Source organism: Diceros bicornis, chromosome 3 (genome assembly GCF_020826845.1).
Source record: "Diceros bicornis minor isolate mBicDic1 chromosome 3, mDicBic1.mat.cur, whole genome shotgun sequence".
NCBI classification, from domain to species: domain Eukaryota; kingdom Metazoa; phylum Chordata; class Mammalia; order Perissodactyla; family Rhinocerotidae; genus Diceros; species Diceros bicornis.
Genome location: NC_080742.1, coordinates 99662730 through 99689484, shown reverse-complemented (window position 1 = coordinate 99689484; position 26755 = coordinate 99662730). Strand labels below are relative to the sequence as shown.

Genomic DNA, 26755 nt, shown 5'->3' with positions numbered 1-26755 from the left:
GCCCATGATGAATGTTTTTACAATGAATACCAAATTAACCCAAACTGATTAGAGGCTTTTATAAGTTATTAATGGGATGTCACTTCAGTCTGGTCCTCTCCATGTATGCGACATTTCATTAAATAATCTCCTCTTGCTGGAAAGATCAATCTTTCTCCCCTCATTGGACTTGTCAACGTCGATCAAACGCTCCCTGCCCCCTTTGTTACTTGGAACTGGGTGAGCAATAACGCCCTTGGGGTTGGCTGTGACCTAAGGGAGGCAGCTCGTCCCATTTCTGCTCAGTTCCCTGGTGGCTGCCCAGTAAGGAGAGAGAACCGCTGACCAGCTGGCGGTCCCAGGACTGGGTGATCTGCTTTCCCAGGGGGCTGAGAGAAGGAAGCAGGAGGACATCCAGGCTTTTTTTTAGTTTTTTTTTCTCCCAGCTTTATTGAGAGATAATTGACACACAACACTGTGTGAGTTTAAGGTGTACCATGTGCTGGTTTGATACTCTTCTCTTTTGCAGAACGATTACCCCCATGGGATTAGCTAACACTTCCATCCCATCACGTGGTTACCATTTCATAAGTCAGACAGAGAAAGACAAATACTGTATGATATCACTTATATGTGGAATCTAAAAAAGCTGAACTCATAGAAACCGAGAGTAGAGTGGTGGTCATGAAGGGCTGGGGGGAGGGGGAAATGAGAAGATATTGGTCAAAGGCACAAACTTCCAGATAGAAGACAAACACATTTTGGGGATCTATTGCCCAGGCTTCTCATAAGGAACATATTCTTTCTGTTCAAGGGATAATTTCTGGGGTGGCATCAGAGCAGGGGAATCGCTGTCACCTGGTAATGGCCTTCTTTAAAGAGACAGACACTTACAAACCTACGCAGAGCTAAAGGTTTAGAGGAATAAGAATTGACGGTATGTTTTCTGAACATCATCCCTTAACCCTCACGAGTTGGAGAAGAGTCAGAGAAGAGATTGAGCATTTTGGACACACACCCAGATCCCCGTGTATATCCTGCATCTCCCTGCTTTATCAAGTGCAGCCTAACTCACTTCCGACACATACCAAACTTTCATTTGATGAAATTCTTATTTTTTTCTCATTCTCTACATTTTGGTTAAGCCAAGTAATAATCTTAATAGCAACAACAACAATAAAAGCCATCATTTATCGAGTACTTTCTTTATACTAGGTTCTTTAGTATACACACTTTAAATAGATTAACTTAATCCGTACAGTGACCCCTACAAGATACGCACAATTATCTTACAGATGGGGAAACTAAGGCTTTGAGAGATTAAGCATCTTAATCAAGATCACGCCTTTAGTAAGTGCCAGAACCAAGGTCTGAATGTGGCCCTTTTGACTCCAAAGCTTTTGTTATTAATGGCCCTTGAAAAACAGAAGAAACTAAATAAAACGTTCTTTCCCTTCTGAGGCTCAAAATCAGGACCTTCGGATTCTGAGACTGAGGAGGTGGCCATGACACCTTGACGGGGTTTCTAGATCGGGGCTTCTAGGTTTAAAGTCGGGTCAGTTCCTGGGTTCCCGCTGTCTCGCTCCTGGCGTGGTGGCCGGTGTCCTGGCTGCACCGGCTGGCTCAGTGCTGCAGAGAGCCCCACCCACACTGCCTCCCAGTCTGCACTCTGTATCACACTGAGGGCGGATGGTCCTCCCCACGCTGCCAACCTTTTCATAGAAGCCCACGCCTGAGAGACGCACGAAGCAAATGCACTTCCCCCCTAAAGATCTATTGTCTATCTGCCCTTTATTCCATTTAACAAAGTGGTTGGTGTTTCAAGAACAATCTCTCCATCTAGTATCTTATGTCGAGTTATTGACATTTTGGTAGCATGATTTTTTACAACGTCAATGGACTACTTTTAAAAATTCCTTTTCTTTAAAGAGAAACCCAAATGCCGTGAAGTGACCCAGTGTGGGAGCAAGAAACTTTCAGCTCTGGTTTTTCTGAGTCCCTCACTGACTCACAGAAAAACCTGTGAAAACACTTCTTTGGGAGGGGAGTGTGAGCCGATTCTCGAGAACGGGCGAAGTAAGACTCTCACTCTCTTTTGCCGTTGACATGTTAGAAAGAAAACTAACCTCCTTCAATGAAATGGTGCTGTTAAGTAGACGGAAAAACAGCACTGAGACAGAAGGACTCAAAGGAAGTCGATTTTTAAAGTTTAGTTTCCTTAGAATGGACTCAGTCCTTCGAGACCACAGCTGTCACGTCACACGCCTCAGAAAGTGTACAGACACTAAGGTGTGGGATGGCCCAGGGCTCATGGAAAGGTGCCCCGTCAGGTAACTCAGAGAACGCAGGTGTGAAAGGTTCCCATGAGGAAGGAAAGCCCGATGGACGTGTGGGCTGGAGAGACTCAACCACAACAGGTGATCTGGCCAGTCCCTGAAGGAGGCCCAGACTTCAAGGTCTTGGCTGAGACTTTTTGCTGAGAGCTGAACTGGTCTGAGGGGAACAATATTAGGTGAGCAGGGCATGACCGCTGAGTTGATGAGGCCTTCGGGAGGGCCTTGTCCCAGGCGGCATCATACTATCAAGAGTGGAGGATCCAAGAGTCTTGGTTAAAAACAAGATCAGCACACATGGAGGGCAGTCACCCACTCCTGCAGCTCCTGCTGTGGACAGGACACCTCGCTCGGGTGGAGTGCACGGAGATGCGGCAGGAAGGGTTGAGGAACATTTCCGCGGGTGACCGTGCAAGAGGGCAGAGCAACACGAAGCAGTCGCTGTTGCTGAGAGCTAGTAAACACAGTGATAGATACGTCTCCCACGAGAAGCTGAAGTCAGTGAGTAAGGAACCATGCCTCTCCTCTGCGTCCCCAGAACCTGGCAGAAGGCCTGGAACACAGGAAGTGTTTCCGAGGAATTCATTGAAACAGTAAATGAAAGAGTGAACGAATGAATGTCGAAATTGCATACACAAAAGGACTGGTCCTCCGGGTCCTTTCCGTTGAGCTGGCTGACTGGCCACAGCAATCCTTGATCAAATCTGTCACTCCAGAGAGTCCTAGGAGTTGGGCGAATGTTTGAGAGTCCAGACTGCCCTGCCCCTGAGACCCTGTCAGGAGAGCTGCTATCTGAACCATTTATTGATAAGTTATCTATCCTTGACTTTCCCTGGAAAAGTATCCTCAGGTCTAACAAGCCACATGATCAAGGCAATTCTTCATAAACTCCAGCTGAAATCCCCCCATTTTGGTAAACATAGTTCATTTTATTCTCTTGTCTTCAGGGAGACACAGAACAGCCGCTGGCTGTTGTCCGTCCCACAGCCTTCCATGCCCTGGGAGATTATGGGTAAATTGGTTCCTCTTCTAAGCGGGAAAGCGGAGCCTGTGGGCATTCCTCAGTTTTCTTCCCTCGGGGTTGTCATCACCCCCACCCCACCACGGCTCCCAGAAGACAGCTCCGGCCCCAGCAGCTCTCTAGCCAACTACTCTCCTTGCTCTTCATTTTTCACGTTCTGAAGCTGCCTCTGCACTGAAGACTTCCCAATGCACTTATTAAACATCTCTTTCCAAGCTGGTCATTTATCACCATCACAGTAGCAGGCCAACCAGAGAGAGACCATGCTCTTTGTCTCCGATCTTCTGAGTGTACCAGCAAAGATTCCAGCCCTGAATTCTTAATGTTGTCTAATGCTGTGCAGTCGTATTTGCCAAAATTTCCATAGCACTTGGTTCCCAAGGAAAACATGGATATGCAGCAAACTGACATAAGTTCCCTATGCTTGCATATTAACCTGCTAAGGCACCCTGAAGAGGCTGTCCCTCCAGGTGTGTTGCGTGCCGTAAGTGCAACGAAGGCCACTGCAGCTGCCCTCAAAGTGTGTTTGTTTTTCTTAAATGTCACTAGCAGAGAAGACATATAAGGAAATGAACGGATATCTCCAAACAGACAATTTAATCATATGCTAGGTTAGCAGAGACAAAACCTCACGTAAATAGACAAACACGCCTGGGGGGCAGGGCTTCATAAACTGATCAAAGAAAAGAAACTCAGAGGAGTTCTCAATTTAGGCAGAGGTTCATCTGCTGAAGATAAATGGAGAAAGACAGTATGGAGAGAAATTTTGAAATAGCATGTTTTTCATGTAAATCTTTATATACACTGACTTCATGAAGCCTGAGAGAAGGGGAAGCATGGGGAGGCAGCTGGTCAACCTTTTACATGTGTTTTCTCATTTAATCCTGTTTAGTCGAGCCAGATCCATTTTCCTCCTTCTAGGCTCAGTAGATAATGTCAAATTCTGGAAACAACTTGGTTCTCCGTCATGAACAACTAAGACCATGACCATCACCATTTCAGAAACAAATTTCTGGCAGGATGGAGGCCTCTCCAGGTTCAAGCTTTTCCCTGTCCTTTAACAACGCATGGGCCGGGCAGGCTGTATTTATTACCTACGATGTGATCTGAAGGTCTAACAAAATGTACTCTGTAAGGTATGAGCCACTCCTTGGAGGCCACGTAGAGGCACTGGAGAAAATGCCTATAGCCCTCTCCTGGGGCCGTGTCATCCTCCTGTGATCTATGGGTTCCCGAACCAGAGGTATCGCAAAATCACTCACACAAGGAGGGGATGATGCTCGGAAGCTCTCTGGTGAACTTTAGCTGCAGCTGTGTTCTCTGTTCCTGGAGGAGAATTACTCATTTCAGTTTGACTCATTATAATTAGAGTAGATTTCCTTTGGGGAGCAATGTTTACTTTTTAAAATAAAATGGCAGCGAGGGAGTTGTGAGTGCTTGCACGGCCTCCTCGGGGGCTGTGGATTTCCCCTGCAGTGACCGCATGCACCCAGAGTACCTGTCAGCAGGAGGCTGCTCCCAGGGTCAGGCTTTCCCCGGTTGAGGACGGCTAGCAGAGCATATGATCCTCTAAAACAAGGGTCAGCAAACCCAGCCTGCAGGCCAAAGGACCTGTTTTTGTAAATAAAGTTTTATTGGAATACAGCAATGTCCCTTTGTTTCTATATTGCCTACAGCTGCCTTCTCTCTGCAACAGTGAAGTAGAGTAGTGGCGACCGGGACCGTGTGGGCCTGTGCAGCCTAAAACATGTACTACCTGGCCCCTTATGGAAAAAGTGTGCTGACTCCTGCTCCATCACGTAGGATGCTCTCTCAATGATGAGTTATATTGCCTAGTATATTCACTACAAGACCTGTATAATAAAAATCCCAAAGTTTAAAAAAGTTTAAAAACTCAAAAATTCCATGAGCACATTAGTACTTTTGGTACTAAGCCCATATATTAGCAATTACTACTTAACATTCGTTTCCTTGAAGCAGAAAGGAAGTTGCACTTCCCTCACTGTTAGTAAGATCCTCGACATACGCATAGACTCTGGCTATCTGCCTCCCTCCACCTGCTTCATGCTCAAGTGGTTAAGGACCACAAGAATATATTAACTATTTAATTAATCAGTCCATTCATGCATTCATTCTTTACCTCAACAGACACTTACTGAGTGCCACGTGCTGTGCGGGGCACTCAGAACCCAAAGATGAAGAGTGCTGACTGCTGAGGCAGAGGCCGCCCAACCGAGCAGAGACTCAACGTGCAGCAAGGAACAGGATGAGACAGGAGTTTGCACGGGGTGACTTGGGAGCCCGGAGAGGGCCACCTAGCAGTGAGGGGAGGGGAGCCAGGGAGCTTTCTCAGAGAAGCTGACATCTGTCTAATTCTGTTGCTAGTTATTCTTTAAGAGATTACATATGATAACTTCTGCAATCACCTAACCCTCCCCTGTCCACTGGGGAGTGACATGAGAGTGAAGTCAGTTGTCCCAGAGGCAGCAGTGGCTTCAGGCAGTGAAGGGGCAGGCCTAAGGAGGAAGGAGTCTGGAGAGTGACCAACCGGAACGCCATCTGCCTCCAGATTCCAGGCACAATTCTGAAGGGCGTGCACGTGCATGCGCACACACCTCCTCCTCCAGACTCCAGGCATAATTCTGAAGCGTGTGCACATGTGGGCACACACACACCTCCTCCTCCAGACTCCAGGTATAATTCTGAAGCACACGCATGTGTGTGAACACACATACCTCCTCCTCCAAATTCCAGGTATAATTCTGAAGTGCGTGCACGTGCGTGCAACCCCCCCCCCCGACTCCAGGCATAATTCTGAAGGGTGTGCCCGTGCGTGTGCACACACACACCTCCTCCTCCAGACATAATTCTGAAGCGTGTGCACAAGCATGCACACACACCTCCTCCTCCAGATTCCAGGTATAATTCTGAAGCACGTGCCCGTGCGTGTGCACACACACACCTCCTCCTCCAGATTCAGGCATAATTCTGAAGCGTGTGCACGTGCGTGTGCACACACACCTCTTCCTTTGGCAATTGTGGGCTAATTTTTCTCTAAATCGCAAGCCCTGTCCAGAAGGCAGGACTAGGCTGCGCAACCTCTGTTATAGTGTCTGGCCTCTCACATGTGCCAAGGTGACGTGTGAGTCTACAAGCTGAGTGATAATCCCTGGGCGACAAGGAAGGAGGCAGCAGGTCTGGTGGAAAGAGGCCTTGACCAGTGCTCAAGTCACGATGTCCTCTTCCTGAGGACTATAAAGAGGCTGGACAATGACGACTCGGTAAGGTTGCCCATTCCCGGTGCTCTCCCGGAGTGGTGGGATGAGGCCAGGGTGTGATCCTCCCGAAGGATCCGTGGGGAACAGGGATAGCCCTCTGTGGAAGGCTTTAGTCATTGACTTTCTGAGGGATCTGAAGTCAACTATTAGAGATCCAGTCACATGAGCCTTGAACACTTAGGTCCTCTACAATCTCCTACAAAATTGCAGGTTTTCTTTGTGTGAGAGTTGTGTGAGAGTTGGCACCTTTGAGGAAAGACAGATTTTGTGTCCTCATGACTGAGTTGACTGATTGTGGCCCCTCTGCCCAGTCAGCTTGCAATGTCCTCCCAACCTCCTATCACACTCTCATTTTCATTGGTTAAATGTGCTTTTCAAAATATCTGATTGTCCAGTGTGTAGCATCAGAGACACTTCACTAATAGCTAATATAGTTTTGTGGCCTATATCCTCCTGTTTCTTTAAATCAATTCAAGGCAATGGTTTTAATATACAACCAGGAAAATATAATTGTACTATTGGGAAAAATAAGACGATTTCAATTCCTAAGACAGTGGACAGCCTATCCAACACAATCTTGCCCCGAACTTTTTATGTTTTGTTTTTTGAGGAAGATAGCCCTGAGCTAACACCTGTTGCCAATCCTCCTCTTTTTGCTGAGGAAGACTGGTGCTGGGCTAACATCCGTGCCCATCTTCCTCCACTCTATATGGGACGCCACCACAGCATGGCTTAACAAGCGGTGTGTCGGTGCACACCCGGGATCCGAACCTGCGAACCCCGGGCCGCTGAAGTGGAGCGGGCAAATTTAACCACTGCACCACCACGCTGGGCCCCCAGATTTTTTAAAATGATCATTTTCTGTGCCGTTTTAGGGAAGAGAGTTTTTAAAATGCAGCTTTAGTTAACCAGCTTAAACACGCAGAAGAAAATGGTGACGTGAACACAGCAAAAACATTACTTGATCTTCAAACTGTGGGACTTTCTGCAAAGTGTGATGTAATCTCTTGAAATTAAGCTAAATAGAACTGATAAATATCATCTGGTTTTAGATAAATGCAAGGCGAGAGCTGAACAAACCTGAGGGATCCCCTTACCCAAGCTGTCACTCACTAGCTGGGCCCACTGACTGCGGCCTGACACCACTGAGCGGCCCAGCATCAGCTAGTTCGTGAACACCCCCGGTGAGAACCTTCGTCTTACAACCGTTTATTCAGAGCCTTTTTACTACACCATCCTTGCTATTCACAGTTTCTCCAAACACCTTAGTTTTGCCAATATGTGTGGGAATCCATGAAGATGTCTGATGTAAAGCCAAGAGGCTACATGAGCTGTGGGGAATCATGCATGGTGATGCTCCTTACAGGGAGCCTAGGCCCCGCGCAGCCAGCAGATCTACTTTCTTCCTAAAACTCTCTGAAGAAAAGAGCCCGAGTTCCAAGAACAAAACGAAGGAAACTTTCAGTGTTCCACGGTTCTGATAACTCCCACTGGCTGCCCTTCTGATGAGGTTTATCTCTGAGTTCACAGTAGGTCTGTGGTCTACACACAGCGACAGTTAGAGACCGCTGTAGGAGATCGGATATGGGAACCAAAGCATACGCCATTCCAATGTCAAGAGAAATCTCTACTGAAAAAGAAGTGCCCATTTTACATACGCAGACACTCTGGTGGACTTACCCAAAATTTAATTTACACACACACAGAGACTGAGTACAAGGAGATATATTCATCCCATAAAATGCAAACTTCATCAAAATCAAAACATGGTTACTGAACTTGATTTCCTTACCAGCTGTTGGCCCGTGGGGCCCCATCCTGCATACTGAAGTTTTGCATTGCTGACTTCTGGTGGATCTAGACTTTGAGGATCCCTGAAAGAAAAAACAACAACAAAGCAAATGGTGGGAAACAAGAATTTAAGATGCTATAATTTTATCCTCCAGCTATACCTTCCTCCTTTCTCCTCCCATTGCATCAATTTCAGGAGCTTGGGTTATTAAATAATATGTCTCATTCAGCCTCCATTAGATTTCTTCAGACGTCTGTAATTTACATGAAGCTGAAATAGCTCCATCATTGCCTAACCAAAATAGTAAATATTCATCAAGAGAGAACAGGCAGAGAGGTCTGTAGATCAATTTTTAAAGTCTCCAGAACGGTCAAAATTAAAAACGGAAATGCATAGCTATGCAGTAATAAATCCCCATAACTTACATCTCCATCTGTGGCTTTCCTAGCAGATAAGTTTTCTCTAAGCATAATGCCAGTCATTCTGACCCTCTAAAACCAGTGGCCTCAGAACAGATTCCACCCTTAGGTTTGTGTTGATAGGCAGGAAGGGAGGGAGGGGGAGAGAGAGAGAAGAAGGAGTAAGGGAAAGATTGAAAGATTTTTTTTCCTTTCAAACATCACTTACATTTTTCATTCTTCATTTATTGATATGCAAAATACCACGCTAACAAAATCCTGCATATGTACTAGGTAAAGGTCATAATGAATAAAAGTCATAATGAAAAAACCTAACACTTTTATAAGTATTAAATATTTCAGTATATTTTGTAGCTACCACTGTCTACAATGTGTAGAAAAGACTGATTTTCCTATTTCTTTCAGATGACGCCACTCCCCATGAAGAATTATATCTGTGTTCTGCTGAATAGAGCAGACTCCGTCAGGTGAGCACCCTATCTCTTGGCTATAATGTTTCTTATGCTGAAGACATAGCTGTGAATGCGCTCATTCATCCATAGAGAGAATATGGTTGAATGGTCTTTGGAAAAGGAAGACGCTGAATTTTAGGAGCTGCTTGAACAAAGGAGATGAGGCAAGAAGGGAAGGGAGGTGAAGTGGGTTGACTCACTAGGAAATTCTAAAGTAATTGCTAAATAATATTACCATGACAAAACAAAATACACTTAAGGGTAAAAAGTGTTGGAGAAGGCAAGCTAGTCTGCAATGCCCTGGGGTAGTTGTAGATGGTGTCCCTGGATCTGGAGAAACCAGGAAAGCCTGAAGATAGGGTAATAAGGTAGCAAGTAAGGGCTGACAGTGGTAATAGGAATCAGCCGGGAAGGCCGATGCGAGGCAGTCAGAAAAGTAAGGGAGGTCTTAATAGCCCAGGTTCCAAGTGAATTTTGACAAACCCTCCCACTTCTATGGTTTTAATGTTTCAAAGTATTTTCATAAACATGAGTGATTTCCACTTTAACCTTGTGTGCAGAAAGTCTTTCTAAGGATGACTCAAAATCTAGAAGTGATAAAATGAAAGAGTAATAAAATTGACTACATAAAAATTTAAAAATTTTTGCATGACAAAAACATCACAAACAAAAGACAACTTACAAACTGGGAGAAAATATTCATAACATATACCATGGACAAATGGCTAATATCCCTAAAATATAAAGAACTCTAAAATACTGAGGTTACAAAAGACCAAAAAAAAAAAAAAAACAGAAATATGAGAAAAACACATAAATGGACAATTCACAAAAGATATAAAAATGGTCCTCAAATGTATTAAAAAGTACTCAAACATGCAAAATTAGAAAAATACAAATTGAAACTACATTGAACTATCATTTCTCACCTATGAAACTGGCCCCAAAGAAAGAAAGAAAGAAAGAAAAGCATGATGCATTGTGCTGGTGAGGCCATGGGGAAACAGGCATTCTCATACTTTGCTGGTGGAGATGCAAATTGGTACAATCCTTTCAGAGGGAAACTTGGCAATACCCAATAAAATGCACACTTAACTTTTGACATAGAACACTTCCTGGAAGATACACCTCCAACAATACAAAAATACCTATACAGAAGGTTATATTCATTGCAGCATTGTAATTACAAAATATTGGAAACAATATGCGGTTGAATAAACTGTGGTACACTCATATAGCAGAGTATGGTACCGCTGTGAAAAAGAACGAAGATCTCTATAAACTGATATGGAGTTATGCAAAGCCCAATAGAGAATCCACAGTACATGATCCATCACATAAGAAAGAGATATAAGAAAATATACATGTATCTCCTCATTTGTGAAAAAAAGAAATACAGGAAGCATAAATCAGAGGCCAGAGATTGGTTGTGTATAGGGGGCAGGGGCAAAGAAGGAGGGATTGGGAAATGGGGTCACCGGGATGAGGAGAGAGGAGCACATTTCTGGTATATTTAATGGTATAACAGTCTGTCTTAGACCATAGTAGGGTTTCACAACCTCTTTACACACTCCAAAAATAAAACAAACAATGGAAAACAACCAGGATGTGGGGGAATCCAAAATGGAATAGAAACGCTAAGAACAGAACAGAACCATATTACAGATGAAGTGCAAAACCACACTGAAGCGGTGGGGAAGAAAAGAACCGACATAAGCAACTTAGGAAAAAGCATCTTGACTGGATGCCATGAATATGAAGACAAAAGGAACATTATGAAGACAAAAGGAACCACTGTAATGTCGTGAGTCCATGTGTTTCTCACAGGGATGTGGGTTAGCAATCTGAAACTACTTTACATATATACTAGAATCAGACTACTGTAAAATATATAAATATCTTGGAGATAATGAGAGCTAGGTTTCTCACCGTTGGAGAAAAAAGCTATAAGGAGAAAGGGAAGACTAAAAGAAACTGTGTGATGCTGGGTTGGAATCAGAGGTTATCAGTCTAAACTCACGGTTTTTAATGTATACACAGATAGATCCAAAATACAGACATGTGTGTCCCCACAGACTAGTATACGTGCATATATATCTCTGCTCTGTTCAGAGAGAGGCCCAGTAACAATGAGCACACCCAGTGCCCACATCTTGGTCTCTAAACACCATCTTCCAAAAAAGGTAAATAGGACTCCTTGGAGAAGTAACTGTATCCAGGCTGGAGAAGGAAAAAATACAGGGTGAGTCTGGAAGTAAGGACATACTCAATCAAGATAAAGTCTTGTTGAAAGAATGCAGAAGCTAATGCAAAGAGGTTTCTCATGAACAAAGCCAGAAAAATTTGAGCAACAAAATAATTAATGACAGTATCAGATTAACTCATAGAATAAAATAAATATCCAAGAGTCCATATTAGTATAAATAAGTAATCAAATAAATAAACAAACGGGGGAGGAGAGCCAGCTCTTCTTCACAATAGAATCCAGTTAATAAATATAGAAGGAAGGAAGGAAGGAAAGAGCATATCCCATGGACTAACACCACAGCAATGAATTTTGCAGACAAGATCCACTAAAATTAGTGGGTGGAAGTTTGAAGAGAAACAGAATTTTCATAGTCTCGAAGGATCTCCCCCAAGATACTTATCAATCACAAAGGGAACAATGGCAACTTTGCAGTGGAGAAACGAGGCAGACAGCAGCTTAACCAAGAGAGGAAGGTCAGCGGCACCAGAAATTAGACACAATAACATCATGAACCCTTCGGGGTGACGCCCTGAGAAGGACAAAGCATCATATATGTGGTATTTTTGCCAAAAATGCATAACTTCACTCCAATCATGAGAAAACTTCAGACAAACCCAAATTGAGGCACACTTCACAAAATAGCTAACCAGAAATCTTCAGGAGGGTCAAGGTCATGAAAGACAAGGAAAGACTGAGGAAATGTTTCAGATGGAAGAGGACTGAGAATAAATAACATCTAAAGGAATCTGGGATCCTGAGGCAGAAAAAAGACATTAGTAGAAAAATGGGTAAAATTCAAATAAGGCCTGTAGTTGAATTAATAATATTGTACCAATGTTAATTTCCTGTTCTTGATCATTCTACTGTGGTTATAAAATACACTAACAGCAGGAGAAGTGGGGTGAGGACTATAAGAGAATTCTTTGTACTATTTTTGCAACTTTTCTTTGTCTAAAATACTTCAAAATAAAAAGCTAAAAAAATCCAAAGAATTTTAATAGCTTATCTCATTGGTTATACAAATTATTACAGAAAGGAAAGAAAAGTTAGAAAATTTCCCTTGCAACATACTGTGATCTTGATATTGAATTGAAAAAAAATTACTTTCACGTCTAGCACAGCCTAGGCACTCAATACATGCATTTGAATAAACAAACAAATGAATAAGTATTGGTGGGTTATGGCGGTGGTGCTAAGTAAAAGTCCTTTTGCAAGTTTAAGACAAACCTAATGAATTCACCTGGCCTGGGCTTATTTAGAATTTTCCAATCACAGAGGACAGGCTAGGAGACCAGAAAGAAATGTTTAAATTCCATAGCTTTACTTAATACTGAAATTCACTCTGTTACATTACGATTTCCAGCAGGTGTCTGGGATATTCGGGAACAGCAGGAGATTAACTTCTCTTTAACAAGTGTAAATTCCCATGAATGCTAACCGGAAAAGGAATCTCCAAATGGATAATGTGCTCAGAAGACCGTAGGGGCACCAGGGCAGATACGCCATGTCACACACACCTTCCAACTTGATTACCTTTACTCCTCTGTGCCCGGAGACCTCTACTCCCTCTCTGAAGCTAAAACACACTTCCCTCCCCTCGTCGCCAACACATCAGACAAGTCTCTACAGCACAGAGGCAGCAAAGCAATAGGAAACACCGCGGGCTAGAGATCCCAAGTCTGGCACCCGAGCTCCAGCATCACGACACACTGATCACATGGTCAGTGCAACTCTCTGAGGAGCCCTGGTTCCTTCTCCCGAGGAATGGGGAATAACCACACTTGCCCCCACCGAATGGCCACGAAAATCAAGAGGAACAATGAATAGTCCACGCTAAAGAAGTAATTGTTTTTATTTCTTTCTAGCTAGTGAATCTCTGTCTCTCTAAGGTAAACCACGGGCTCCAAGATGCCAGAAGTGAGTTGTCTCCTGGATTTGGCGCCATCTGTCTGAAGAAAAACTCCAAAGTGTACCTCACACAGGGGAGGAAGCTGGGATGTGGCGGGAAGGACTCCAAGAGGCTGTAAATTTAATTCTGAATTCTGCTGCTAACTAGCAGTAGGGCTGGGGGTAACAGAGAAACTTAATGTTTGTTTCCTTGTGTGTAAAATGGGAATAATAATGCTTGTCTCATAGGGTCGGACTCAGTAATACACTGTATAGGAGAAAACAGAACTTACCTAGTAAATATTCGATAAAAGCCCGTTTATTCACTGGTAAATGTAAATATTTAGGTCGACCATGCACCACTATCTACACGTAACTTTACAAAAGGTCCAATAATGTATCAGATATAAGAACGAATTTACTCTATGAACTCGGCAACCAAACAAATGGCTTAAATTCCTGTATTACACGGGAGCTTGGGTTTAGGGGCCTCAGCCCTCCGCCACGCCCTCCTCATTTGTTTCTATGAAATAAACCTGTATTTTTGCATTGCAATGAGATGGTATCAGATTCTTATGCTCTCAGGTTAAAAGTGGATTTCAGGGTGATCTCTTCCAACTTCCCCTCCACGTGGGGGTCTCTTCTCCAATGACTGACTTGATGGTCACTCATCCTCTGCTTAAACCCCCCATTGAATGGCTTCCCTGGCACAGTCCTTTCTCTGCCCCAGCCTATTAAACGCTCAACTTGGGTTTGTGCTCAATCCACCGCCTCATAGAAATACTTAGACCACTGGGAACTACCAGAGCAACACACAGAGCGAAATGTAGTCTCTAACCTCAGCTGGATACTAACCCGTCTCATCATTACAACCAAGTCTTGGTTAGTGACGTTCTTCTCAGTGACGATTCCAATCTTTCCTGCTCTTTTCACACTCTCTTTTATCTACTGCCCCCCTTCCTCTGAGCAGATGACCACACATGGCAGACAGGAAGGGCACTATTCTGATCACCTTCCAGGAAGAACTTGCTGTTCAGCTGCAAGGTGCACTGATGGCTCCCAGCTGTTCACGTCATCAGAGCTGGCTTCCGCTGCAAGCCCAGGTCACGCTCTTGTGGGGCAGCCCCCTGCCAACAACTGAGCATGGCGAGGATCCTGGAGGCTATGTCCACCAGTGCGGCGCCCTCTACCAGGCAATCTTTGCTCTGAGCTTCCTGTTGGATTGTCCCAGGTGGTCAAATCTGCATGAGTCTGAGGCCACTCCTGCTTCCTTCCCCCTTTCTCTTCTCAGCTGTCACATTGGCACAGTGGCCTGAAGCCTTTCCCTTCAGTCCTGCTTGCTCCCTCTCTTGTCTTTCACAGGCATCAGTCGCAATAATCCTTCTGCACATTCAGCCTTTGCTTCTGGGAACACTCAGCTGGCACCCAGGCTCCCTGCCACTGAGGCAGCTGTGCTCCCTCCACCCACACACGTGGGTACCTGTCCATCCTGCCTCGGTCTCAGAGCACGAGGCATCCCTTTTCCTGTCTAGGCTGGCTCCTCCCTTTCTACCTCCTTTTCCATTCCAGCCTAGAACCACCAAATCCCTTCCTTTCCCCTTACCTTCTTGGTAAATTTTTATTAGTTATTAATTTTTAATTAATAAACTTTATTTTCCAGAGCAGTTTTAGGTTTACAGAAAAACTGAGCAGAAACTAGAGTTCCCATAGACCCCTTCTGCCCTGCCCTCAGTTTCTTGAATTATTAGCATCTTGCATTGGTGTGGTATATATGTTACAATTGATGCATCAATATCGATACACTATTATTAACTAAATTTTATAGTTTACATTAGAATTCACTCTTTGCCTTGTATGTTCTATGGGTTTTGACAAATGCACAATCTCATGTATCCGTCATTACAGAATCATACAGAAGGGTTTCACTGCCCTACAAATGCTCTGGGTTCCATCTGTTCATCCCTCCTCCCTCTCCTCCAAGCCCTGGCAACCACTGATCTTTTTACTGTCTCCACAGTTTGTCTTTTCCAGAATGTCATAGAGTTGGAATCATACTGTGTGTAGCCTTTTCAGATTGGCTTCTTTCACTTAGCAATGTACATTTAAGGTTCCTCCATGTGTTTTCAGGGCTTAAACTTTTATGTAGCTTCAGCCTCCTCCAGGATTTGCTCAGTCTGCTCTTTCTATCTGCATCCCCTCTCTTTGTTCTTACTCCTTCCCCAAGGCTACTCTCCCATCTAAGTACAAAACTAGTGAAACAAAGGAAGGAACAAAAAACACCTTATCTGACACAGCTTCTCCATCCCTACTTGTCTTCTCACCCAGACTTAAGTAAGTAGATCACATGCAATGGCCATTTTCTGACCTTCCATCCCAACCTCAATCCATTGGAATGTGCATCCATCCCATTGTGAAGCTGAAACTGCTGTCCTGAGATCTTTCATTACCATTGAATTGCCAAATTGTCCCTCCGTGGGCTCTTCTTCCTCTGCCTACTCTTTAGAAGAGAGTGTCCTGGGCTCCCAATAACAGCACTCACTCCTCTCATCCCATACACCCCCACCCCAGGTGATCTCCTTCAGCATCATGCTCAACTACAATTCCTATTCTTAGGAGCTCCAAAACCACATCCCTAGCCCACGTCTCTACCTAAACTTCAGAAGGAGTACAGGACATCTCCTGGTCGACACCCCACCAGTCCTCAACCTCAACATGTGTGAAACCGAGCCCTCTCTGTGCCCTTTCTCCAGCGGTGGCACTGCAACCAACCCAGTCATGAAAGCTAGAGACCTGCTGCAGGCCTCTTAGAGATCAACTAGCCTAAGCCATGTGTTGCAGGTCAAATTGTGTCCCCCAGAAAGATATGTTTAAGTCCCAACTCCCAGGACCTGAGAATATGAACTCGTTTTCAAATAGGGTCTTTGCAGATGTAATCAAGTTAAAATAAGGTCATTCTCAAATGGAGGTGGGGCCCTAATCCAATCACTGGTGTCTTTATAAGAAGGGAAGACACACAGAACAGACGCAAAGGGAAAATGCCATGTGATGACAGAGGCAGAGATTGGAGAGATGTATCCACAAGCCAGGAACACCAAGGACTGACTGCGTCCACCAGAAGCTGGAAGAGGCAAGGAAAGATGCTCCCCTACAAGGCTTCAGAGACAGCAGGGTCTTCTGACACCTGGATTTCAGACTCCTGGCCTCCAGAAGTGCAAGAGAATGAATTTCCGTTGTTTCAAGCCACCCAGTTTGTGGTAACTTGTTACTGAACCCCCAGGAAACTAATCTGCCCTTCATTTCTCAGATAAACAGGAGGCCCAAAGTGGATAAGTGATTAGTGCTCGAGGACACAGAGCCAATTAGCTTTTCTTTGAAGACTAATCTCCTGCTTTGGTCAAAGTGGAAAAAAAAATCTCCAACTGACTTAAGGAACAAAATAGAAAAAGGAAACCCCGAGGGAGTTTTGTCTGCTAAGCTCTTGCTGGGTCCACCTCATAGCAGTTCCTGTGGAGCAGGCCCTTCCGTCAGAGGGGGAGGCCTGGGTGCCACCTTCCCACATGGAGGACCACGAGTAGCGCTCTCTGCCATAAGCCCAAGACCTGGTCCATTGTCATCAAATGACTTTCCACCATGGACTGGATTATTCTGAAATTCTTAGGTGTGTGTGTGGGGGGAGGGGGGTGAGAGAGAGAGAGAGAATGAGAGAAAGAAGGAATGAGAAAGAGAATGCATGAAGGTATGTATTTATTTATTTTGGGATTAGTGCTCTCCCCCCATTTTTCTGTCTTTCTTTTTATTTATTCATTTATTTTAAAGAATCCATGGCAGGCTCTGTGATGAATCATCTCCAGAGTGGAGATGGATTGGTAAAAAAAATGATTAAGGAAGAATAAAATTATCTGGACTTACTATATCTCAAAACAATCATGCAATCCATTCTGATTTTGCTTATTTGAGCAATAAACAAAACAGGGTATAAATCATGTTGAATTTTGAAGAGTAAATTAGTATAGCAAAGTTTACTCATTTATCTTCCTAAGCTAGTTTAAGGAATTGAAAAGCTTCCCCCAAAAAGAGAGGACTTGGAAAAGAAAAGCAAAAAATTGCTTTTCTGGCTCCTAACCTTTTATGGGGAAAGACATCAAAAAATAGTATTTTCAATGTCAAATAATATGTGTTTTCTGAGTCTCCCTATGTGCTTAGCATGGTGGGTAATATAAAAATATATGATACACTCCCAGTCCTAGAAGAGTGTCTGACACATTGTAGATGCCCATAAATATTGACTGAATAAGGAATAAATGGACAGATGGATGAATAAGTGGGATCCAGTCTAATCAGTAATTGCTGCTTGGTTAGAGTTGGTAAGACCTTAAACTCATACAGCACTTAAGGATTTGTGTTATCATTTTTTATGTATATCTTAAATTACACAATTAAATTCTTGAGGGCAGGAATCCTCATAGGCAGAAATCCTTCCTGAGTGGCCAACATTCTAGTGCACATCCTACTGTGAATGTTAAGATGTTTCTGGATCTATGCTGTATCAGAATTTCCTTTCCTGGTGAAAGATCTGGATATAGAAGTTCTGAGGCAGAGATTCTCTACTTACTGAGTGATGGGGGTGGTTTGTTCTGAAATATTTGTCACATATCCCCTGTCCAATTCACAGGACACTTTAACATACAAGATCACAAATATAAGTACTAAATAAAGTCACATGGAAAGATTTTCTAAATAAAAGGGGACTTGTGTCTTATTTGTCACTGTATACCCAGTGTCTAGACCCGTGCCGATAAATCTGTTAAAGGAGAAATGAGAGAGCAGTGGAGAGGGGTCTGGAGTGTTAGCTGAATGACACAGAGTATTTTGGGGATGATGAAACGTTCTAAAATTGAATGTGGTGATGGTTGCACAACTCTGGGAATACACCAAAACCCATTAAATTGTACAATTTAAATGGATCAATTGCATGGTATGTGAATTACATCTCAATAAAGCTGCTAAAGGGAGGAGGAGAAGGAGGAGGGGGAGGAGGACAGGGGAGGAGGGGAAGGGGGGAGGAGGGGAAGGGGGGAGGAGGGGAAGGGGGGAGGAGGGGAAGGGGGAGGAGGGGAAGGGGGGAGGAGGGGAAGGGGGAGGAGGGGAAGGGGGGAGGAGGGGAAGGAGGAAAGGGGGGGAGGAGGGGAAGGGGGAGGGGAAGGAGGAGCCCTCACTGTGGCTGCCGCCAGGGGATTAAGCCTCATCTGCAGACTCCAGGTTCAAGGTTATTTCTGTTCTGCCACATCACCTCCTAATGACCTAGTGTCAGCCTTCACACTCTTAATGCTTCCTCAGGATGCTCCTTGAGTTGGAATTCCCACCCTTTCTACCTGGAAACGGTGGACAATCTCCATGGAGACAGGCGGCAAGCCTGTCTTGCCGACAGCTCCCATGCTGTCCTACTGGACGGAACTGGAGAAGGGTCTGCCGGACTAAGGTGCCCACCCCCTTTCCTTTCGCACCACACCCAGACATCAGTAGTGTTTTCTTAACCAGGGAGCTCTCCTCAAAAGTAGGTATAGAAGGAGCCGGCCCTAGGCAAAGGTAACCGGCTCTCAGCTTGGTCTCCAGTCCTCCGGAAAGCCCACCCCTCCGCTGCTCAGAGAAGGTCCCACCCCGCACTCCATGGTGATACCCAGGACTGCTCACTCTACGCAGCTTTGTATAACCCAGAACTTTCCATCCTCTTTTCTCCTCCACCACAACATATCTCTCCTTGGTGCCGTTCCTCCAGGCCGTGCTCTCTAAGAGGAGACATCTAGTCAACGTGATAAACACACATCACAAGCTCTCAGGCTATTTGGAAGCAATGCCTTCCCTCTGTGCTGTTCTGAGGATGGAAGAATGTGGCCTGTGGCCTCTGGACTCAGACATGGGCGTGAATCCTAGGGTCTCCACTTACAATCTGTGTGGCCTTTGGGCAAATCAATGAACCTTTCTGAGCCTCCATTTTCTTTTCTCTGAGATGGGGTGGTCCCTCACGGGGTTACTGTGAGGTTTAATGAGGAGAAGATTATGAAAGCTGAGCACAGCACCTGGGGCCTGGAAATCAGTTCAGCAGTGTTACTGCTGTGATGTTACTGCTGCTCAAGAGGGAGGAGGCGGGAGATCGGGAAAGGGAGAAGAAATGCATACAATCCATTTCTTCAAGGATTTTCCAAAATAAGAGGGTCTATGTTGTGTAAAGCACACAGCGATGTCACGCACCTCAGGACTCAGGTGAGCTGCAGGTGGGACGACAGTGTGGACGCCCTCCAGGTTCAGGGAACAATGCGTTATGCCAGCCTGGGCACCTGGGTTGACTCCTCTCTAACGATTAGTGTAACCCTTGCCTTTCTTGCAGTTAAAATAAATATATTTGTTTACCTTCTTATAGGTTTTTACACCATACAGCATTAAAAACAAGTTTTTGATCATTTCAAGGGCTTTTTGTTCCTGCTCTTTAGTAAAATTCTGTTACAGAACAAAACAACTTAAGGAGGCTGCCCTGAAATACACGCTGAGAGGAAGTCCGTGATTTCTTCTCAGCACGTCAGGAGCAAAGCGAGGCACTAGCCTTGGAGATGGGGGAAAAGGGGAGTTTTTGAGAGGACAGGGAGAAGCTCTTTAAGAAGTGGATAGATGTTAATGTAGCCAATTCAGAAAGGTGCTTCTTTCCCTCTCTTCCCGCTCAGAGGGTTTATTTCCTCTCAGTCCTTTCCTGGCATCTTTTCACTTTCTCCACCAATTCACTGGTATTGGCTCTGACTTTGGGGGAATCTGCTCTCACTGGCCTAGAGACAAATTCTCTAAACAAATTCTCATCTCTTAACTCAAGATGTGGTTTCAGTAAACACAAATGGTGTAAAAGACAATTCACTGGTATCGGCTCTGACTTTGGGGGAATCTGCTCTCACTGGCCTAGAGACAAATTCTCGAAACAAATTCTCATCTCTTAACTCAAGATGTGGTTTCAGTAAACACAAATGGTGTAAAAGACAAGTGATCAAAAGCTTAACGCTCTACAGATATTTGAAAGCTTTCTTCTGCAGTTTAGAAGGCAAGTTGGCATCAGTGACAAGCCCTGGGCAGTTGATGAGTTAAAACAGGCTTACACAGGCACTGTGTGATGGAGAAGCGAGTCCTGAATGGGAATCATGACTGGTCCGGGCGCCGCTCCTCACTAAGTTGGGATTTGGCCGAGCCACTTGTCGCATCTTATAAAGGAGGAAGCTCAGCGGTCAATATCCTTTCTGTACCTCACAGTATTTGAGAATGAAACATGCATCGTGTGTGGAATTTCTCTGAAGAGCATACACAGCTCTATAAAGTCTTGGAATAAGATGGGATTCATAAACAATAACGTCTCTTCAAATTTCTGACGTTTAGCAATTAATCAAACAATAGGTAGACTGACAGACTGCCAAAAATTCAGCAGAACGAAAAGAATAGTGTTAAAACCAGAGGGGACTCTTACAGTGACCCTGCTTCATTATAAACTCTCATGAATCCACACGGTCCCCACTCTCTTGCTTTCACTAGCAAGCATCATCACAGACATGGAGGAAAGGCACATTTTCAGTTTCCTTTTCCTATGCTTAAAACATTTATTTCTACTGTTTCTCAAAGGTAGTCATAAACAATTTCTATTTTTCTATTCAATCATCTCTTCCGACAAGAGTTGGGAAAGTAGCCCCGCTGGATATTCAGTAGAAACGGTAGACAGTTTGGAGATTTGCTGTTAGTGGTTTAGGCGGGAAGAAAGGATACCAGTTAAACACAGGCCACACATATCTGGATGGCAGGCTACTGGTCTTACTTCTCAGGGAGGAACTTTGAATATTTCTTAATTTAAGCCTGCGGAAAGCTGGGATAAGATTGCCTTTCACACAATGAGAACAGGGCTCTGGTAGACAACCCTCTCTGAGTATGACCTTCAAGAAGGTCTATATCTGAATTTCAGGACAAAGGTGTAGTCAAAAAATGCATATTTAATATAACTATTATATTCAAAATATAAACTGCAGAGAGAAAACTCAGTAAAATATTTTTGGCCTGTATGGCAAAGGGGGTTTTCCAAATGTGGCCACTGCAATATTTCTGGTCCCAGATGCTTTTTCAAAACCTTGGTGCTCCCTCCTAAGATGGAGTTTATTTCCTTGAAACTGGGTGGGGCTTTTTGACCTCATCAGTGAGCAGAATGCAGCAGAAGTGCCTCTGCGACACTCCTGGGGCTAAGTCACAAAGGCAATAAGACACTCCTCCAAGGCCTCTTTATTGAGAAACTCGTCTGTGGAACCCAGCTGCCATGTTGCAAGGGAGCCCAAGCCACTGGAGAGACCACACAGAGGCATTTCAGCTGAGGTCTCAGCTGACAGCCACCATCAACCACCAGGCATGGGAGGCAGTGAGCCTTTGATGAGTCCAGCCCCCAGGCTCCAAGCTGTCCCAGCTGCACAGAGTAGAGCAGAGATGAGCTGATTCTGTTCAGCCCCACGCAAATTGCAGATTTATGAGCAAAATAAGTGCTGTCAGTTTTAAACCACTAAGTTTTGGGGTAATTTGATATCCAGTCAGGTAACTAGAGCATCCAGCATGACTCCATGGAAAATCAGAAGATAGTATTGCATGGGGTGTGCTTTAAGATGGTTGGGACAAAATGGTCTTCATGGCGTCATGTGAAAGGAGCAGACATTGTACTTGTATGTACAAAAGGAAAGCCACTCTCCCTATGTTCTCCATCAAGCTCCCACTAGCCCAGTGAACCCTTCTAACTGGGCAGAGAAGATGAGGAAAGGCAAGAACTCCCAAAATCCCAAGATTTCTCCCCACAAGGATGAGCTACAGTGTCCTGCTTGGGAGGTGGGATGTCAGCAGCCTCCCTCTGGAGATGCCCACCAGCCCCTCTCAACTGACACCTCTCTCTCCCCTTCATTTGTGCCCCCGGGTTCTCTCTCTCTCACTCTCCCTCTAAACACCTCTTGTTACTTTTTCTTATCTTTTCTATCTATATGTTAGACACTGATACCTGAGTTGTCAGATATTTGGGAGAAGTCACTGGCATCATTTGCAGTGGGGATGATAAAACCTACCATTTGGTTCTGAGGATAAATTAGATTATTTATGGAAGGCTCTATCAGCATTTTGTTCAGCAGCCTACCAGACTGGTGTGCAGGAATGAGTCATGCATGCATTGAGTGAGCTGGTTAGTGTTTCTCTAACTAGTCCAGAGACCACCTGCATCATGATTACTGAGAAAGTTGCTTAAAAAGGCAGATTCCTGGTCTCCACCCCAGGGGTACTGTGCAAAGAGAGCGAGTTGTTGCCTTTTCTCTCTTTTGTCCTCAATAACATCCCTTCCTTGTACCCAATCGCTGACCCTGGCCTGCTAGCATCAAGACTCCATTTCTCAGCCTCCCTTGCCGTTGGGTGAGGCCCTGCACTAAATTCGGTTAGGTGAGAACGGTATGTGCAGCTTCTAGGAAGTGGCCTAAAATGGAAGGGGCATGCCCTCCTTCTCTTTGCTCTTTCCTGTTAGCTGAAAATTCTATGTGATGGCTAGATCTAGAGCATCCACTAAGGAGCACGAGGTGGAGGCCGTCAGCCTGGGGGAGCAATGTGGCAGGCTTGGGTCCCTGACTCTATGGGCATCAGGCCGGGCATCCATCTCTGGACTTTTACATGTGCAAGAACAAGTTCTAGTTTGTAAAAACCATGGCTATTTTGGGTTTTCTGTACTCCAAAATCTAACCAAATCATACCTAATATACCTAATTCTGGATAGATTGTAGAAATATGAATTTTTATAAGCTCTCTAGATGTTTTAAAAATAAAGCAAAGATTGAGAACTGTCCCAGCTAAATGCCCAGCATCTCATCTCAATGAATGGCACTCTGATGTCATGGGCCGTCCATAGATCTCTGAATGAACCCCCGGGAATGCTGGGTGACCATGGAACCTCCGTGTAGCCCTGAGGACCTGACCACATATAGGTTCTACATGCAGGTAGGGGGCGGGCCTCCTGGGGTCTGTGTGCTGTGGTCTCTGATGAACACTCTTTCCGACCGAGAGCTGGGTCTGTTATCTGAAGACACCAATGAGGCCCTTCACAGAATTATTTTAAAACAATTTAACTGTGTCTATTGATAATTTAAAAAACCCCACAAACTTCATGGTAATAAATTTGACCAAAGAACAACCCGGAGAAACAAGACAACAATAAATCTCTGACAGCTCAGATAGGGAATGAAAAGCGATAAATTAGAAGCACAACAGTACTGAACAGTAGAGAGGGAAAACATCATTGGAGCAAAAACAATTCAGATTCTATAGCTAATGAGCAAAGCAGGACCCAGGCGAAGATGCTGAGTTCTGGTTACCTTGCCCCTACTCTCTCTCTCTCCAGCATCCTGGCACTGGATATAATTACCAGCTCATGTGTTTGAAGCCTGCACAGAAATTTCTTTTTTACTGTAAGATTCCACTCCTAATTCCCAAGACTGCATCCTGAGTCATGCCGTCTCCTCTTTCACTGATGACAGATTTGCTCCTTAAGCTGCTCTGTCATCCCTTTCGATTTCTAAGGCATAATTTAGAACTTTCGTATTGCTTTTATCTAATCTAGGTGCTTATTTTTAGAATCAGGCCTGGAACAATCTTGTTATTCAAAGTCGAGTTTTGTATGAGGATACTCTGGGAAAAGGTTTCCAGCTCTCAGACAATCGTCAAGCCACCTGGGGCTTCGGGGCAGGTGCAGAACAAGGCAGGCCGAAGCCTTCAGGGATAATCCTGGTCCAAGAGTTCTTTCTGCCACCTTCAGTTTAGTCATCCCATCCTTTCCTTCTAGGCTGCCCATCTGTAAATCGCGGAGGCCCGACCAGAGGTGTGCTGTGAATCATTAACGGTGCTCGGTAATTTGGAGAGAAGACTCAGTCCTCATAGAAAGGAATCCAGCAGCCTGTCCACAGTCATGCCAATTTGGGCGACACCTGGCACAATTAGGACCACGCAGGGCTGCACTGACTTTTCCCTGACTCAGTTGGCCTGCCTGGGGGTCGTGCGCCACCATAAAGCCCACACGGCTCCAGGCTGTTTGGCCTGTGGGAAGGGGAGGTCTCCCTGAGATGCTGTGTGACCTGGGGAGTGAACTTCAACTAGGAAAAGCAGAGTAGATTCTCACAGGGATTAGACACAGTAGCTTAAAAATTATATTTATTTAACTCCTTCACATGCTTCTAAGTTTCTGGACTGGTCCTCTAAATCTTCATCTTTTCTCCATTTTCCATACCTCATCCTTCCTTCCCACTTTTCCTCTCTCTCTCCAACACCCTCCCTGCATCCCCCGGCTGTCTCTCTCTGTTGTATTTTCTGGAAAAAGTTCTCACCTTTGTCTTTAAACCTTTCTATTGACTTTTCATTTCTATCATATTTTTCACCTCTAAGAGTTTTTGTTCTGAAATTTAAAAAATATTGTTCTGTTTGTCTCATGAGAGTAACCTATTCTTTCTCTGAGGATGTTAATAAGAGGTTTTGTCCCATTTTCTTCTTCTTGCACAATCTCTATTTTCTCCAAACAGCTTGCAGCTGTCTGCTGGTTTGATTTCTATCTTTCATGTGAGAAGACTTCTTCAGACAAATGGTGATGCCTCATTTTGTGTTCACATCCAGAAATTTGGGGCTGACGAGCTGATGGGCGTTCTGAAGAGCAGGAGAAGCGTTTGCCTGGCCCGTTCCGTCCTTGAGGGGGGGATCTCCTGGAAAAGATCCCTCAGTGCCCGGCCAGGGGGGTGAGGCGTGGCTGCCGCACGTCTGAGAAGAGGGAAAGCAGAGGGAGTCTCGCACACATCCCCTCATCCCTGTTTCAGCCCTAACCTGCTCCTGCTCTTCCTCTATCCGAGGCCCTCTTCTATCCTCTCCGGGAAATAAACCCCCGGTCTTCTGAGGAGTCAGCCAGGGAGAGTTGGGGTTCTGATGGCTTCTTAATTTTCAAACAATCCTTGTTTTTCTTCCATATTTCCTTTATCAACCTTCGAGAAGCACCTGGAGGGGCCCATTCTGAAGCCTTCTAATCAGAGAAGATTTAATCCATCAGGTGGGAAACCACAACAACCAGGAGAATCACTACGTGGTGGTGGTCTTAACTGAGCAGAGCCCGCGCCTCGTGTGCCAAGGACGGTTCAGGGGTCCTCCAGGAGAAACCTGGTCGGTTCCTGGCACAGGACTTGTCTGTCTAATGTCTGGGCTGCAGTATTTCCCACTCCTCCTTTGCTTTCCAACTTCGCAGTGTTGTTGCTCATGTCCCTCCCCCCTCCACTCCTCATGGGTTTATGCCGTAGATTTTATTTTCTGTTGTACTGGTGGCGGCTGGAGGGTAGCTAAAAGCAGTGAAAGTAGCTCTGCTATGTCTACCTGGAAGTTTTCATTCATTCTTTCAAAAGCTACTTGTTGAGTCATAAGTGTCAAGCATTGTGACAGGCTCAAAGGTGGGCGGTTATCCAGAGAACTCACTAATGATGTGTACGTGTAGCCTTGTCACGCGCTACAAGCTCAGGGGGCCCTGAGAGCCAGAGCAGAGGAAGTTGACCTATTAGGGAAGGTCGAGGAAGGCTTCCTTGGAGAAGCAACAATCGAGGGGAGATATGAATAATGAGTAACAGTCAACAAAGCTATGATTCCTGGAGGTGTGTGTGGGTGGAGGAGGGGAGACGGGGGAGAAGAGTCTTCAAGGCAGAGGATGAGCTGGTGGGAGGGCCATGGGGCGGGGGCAGTGTAGCCAGGACAAGGCTGAAGGCAGCACAGCTGGAATAGAGAAGGAAACGGGTCAGAAGGGGACGATGCCTCAGATTGGAGATTGCTTCTCAACGTGGATATACGACAGAGCATGCAAAGCTTTACAACACGGGCACCTGATGGTCACCCCGCAGCCAGTTGTGCTTTAGGGACCACGGGACGCAGAGAGGATGTGGTGCTTTCCCGCTCCTTTCCATCTACTTCCTTCTCATCAAGGTGCAAAGGAGCCTCATAGCCTCATCTGCACAGCCTTCCCCGATGCTTACAAAGTACAAAAACCTCTCGGTCTCTTATACCTTTTGTATTTACATTTGCATCTGTCTCACTACTGGCATTTTATTACGTGTGCCCTCCTGTTTCAGTTTTGTTTGCATTTATACGTGGTCAAAAGTAGAGAATAAGCTCTTTGCAGGCAAAGGTTTATTTATTCTGTACTCTATAGTACTAGGCATAGGCTGATGCTAACTATTAATGCATTTCAGCAACGGTTGAGAGCTTCGCTTCTTAAAGTCTGAAAATAGTCCAGGAGTACAGAG

The 26755-nt window shown here is 44.9% G+C and overlaps 1 protein-coding gene across 2 annotated transcripts in view; it reads right to left on the bottom strand.

Moving 5' to 3' along the window:
- The window catches only part of DPP6 (dipeptidyl peptidase like 6), a 517278-nt gene that overhangs the window by 178783 nt on the left and 311740 nt on the right, over nucleotides 1-26755 (bottom strand). For both annotated transcript variants that reach the window (XM_058533884.1, XM_058533891.1), the window contains one exon: nucleotides 8404-8485. In XM_058533884.1, the coding sequence (XP_058389867.1) occupies nucleotides 8404-8485 (82 nt within the window). The remainder of the gene's footprint in view (nucleotides 1-8403; nucleotides 8486-26755) is intronic.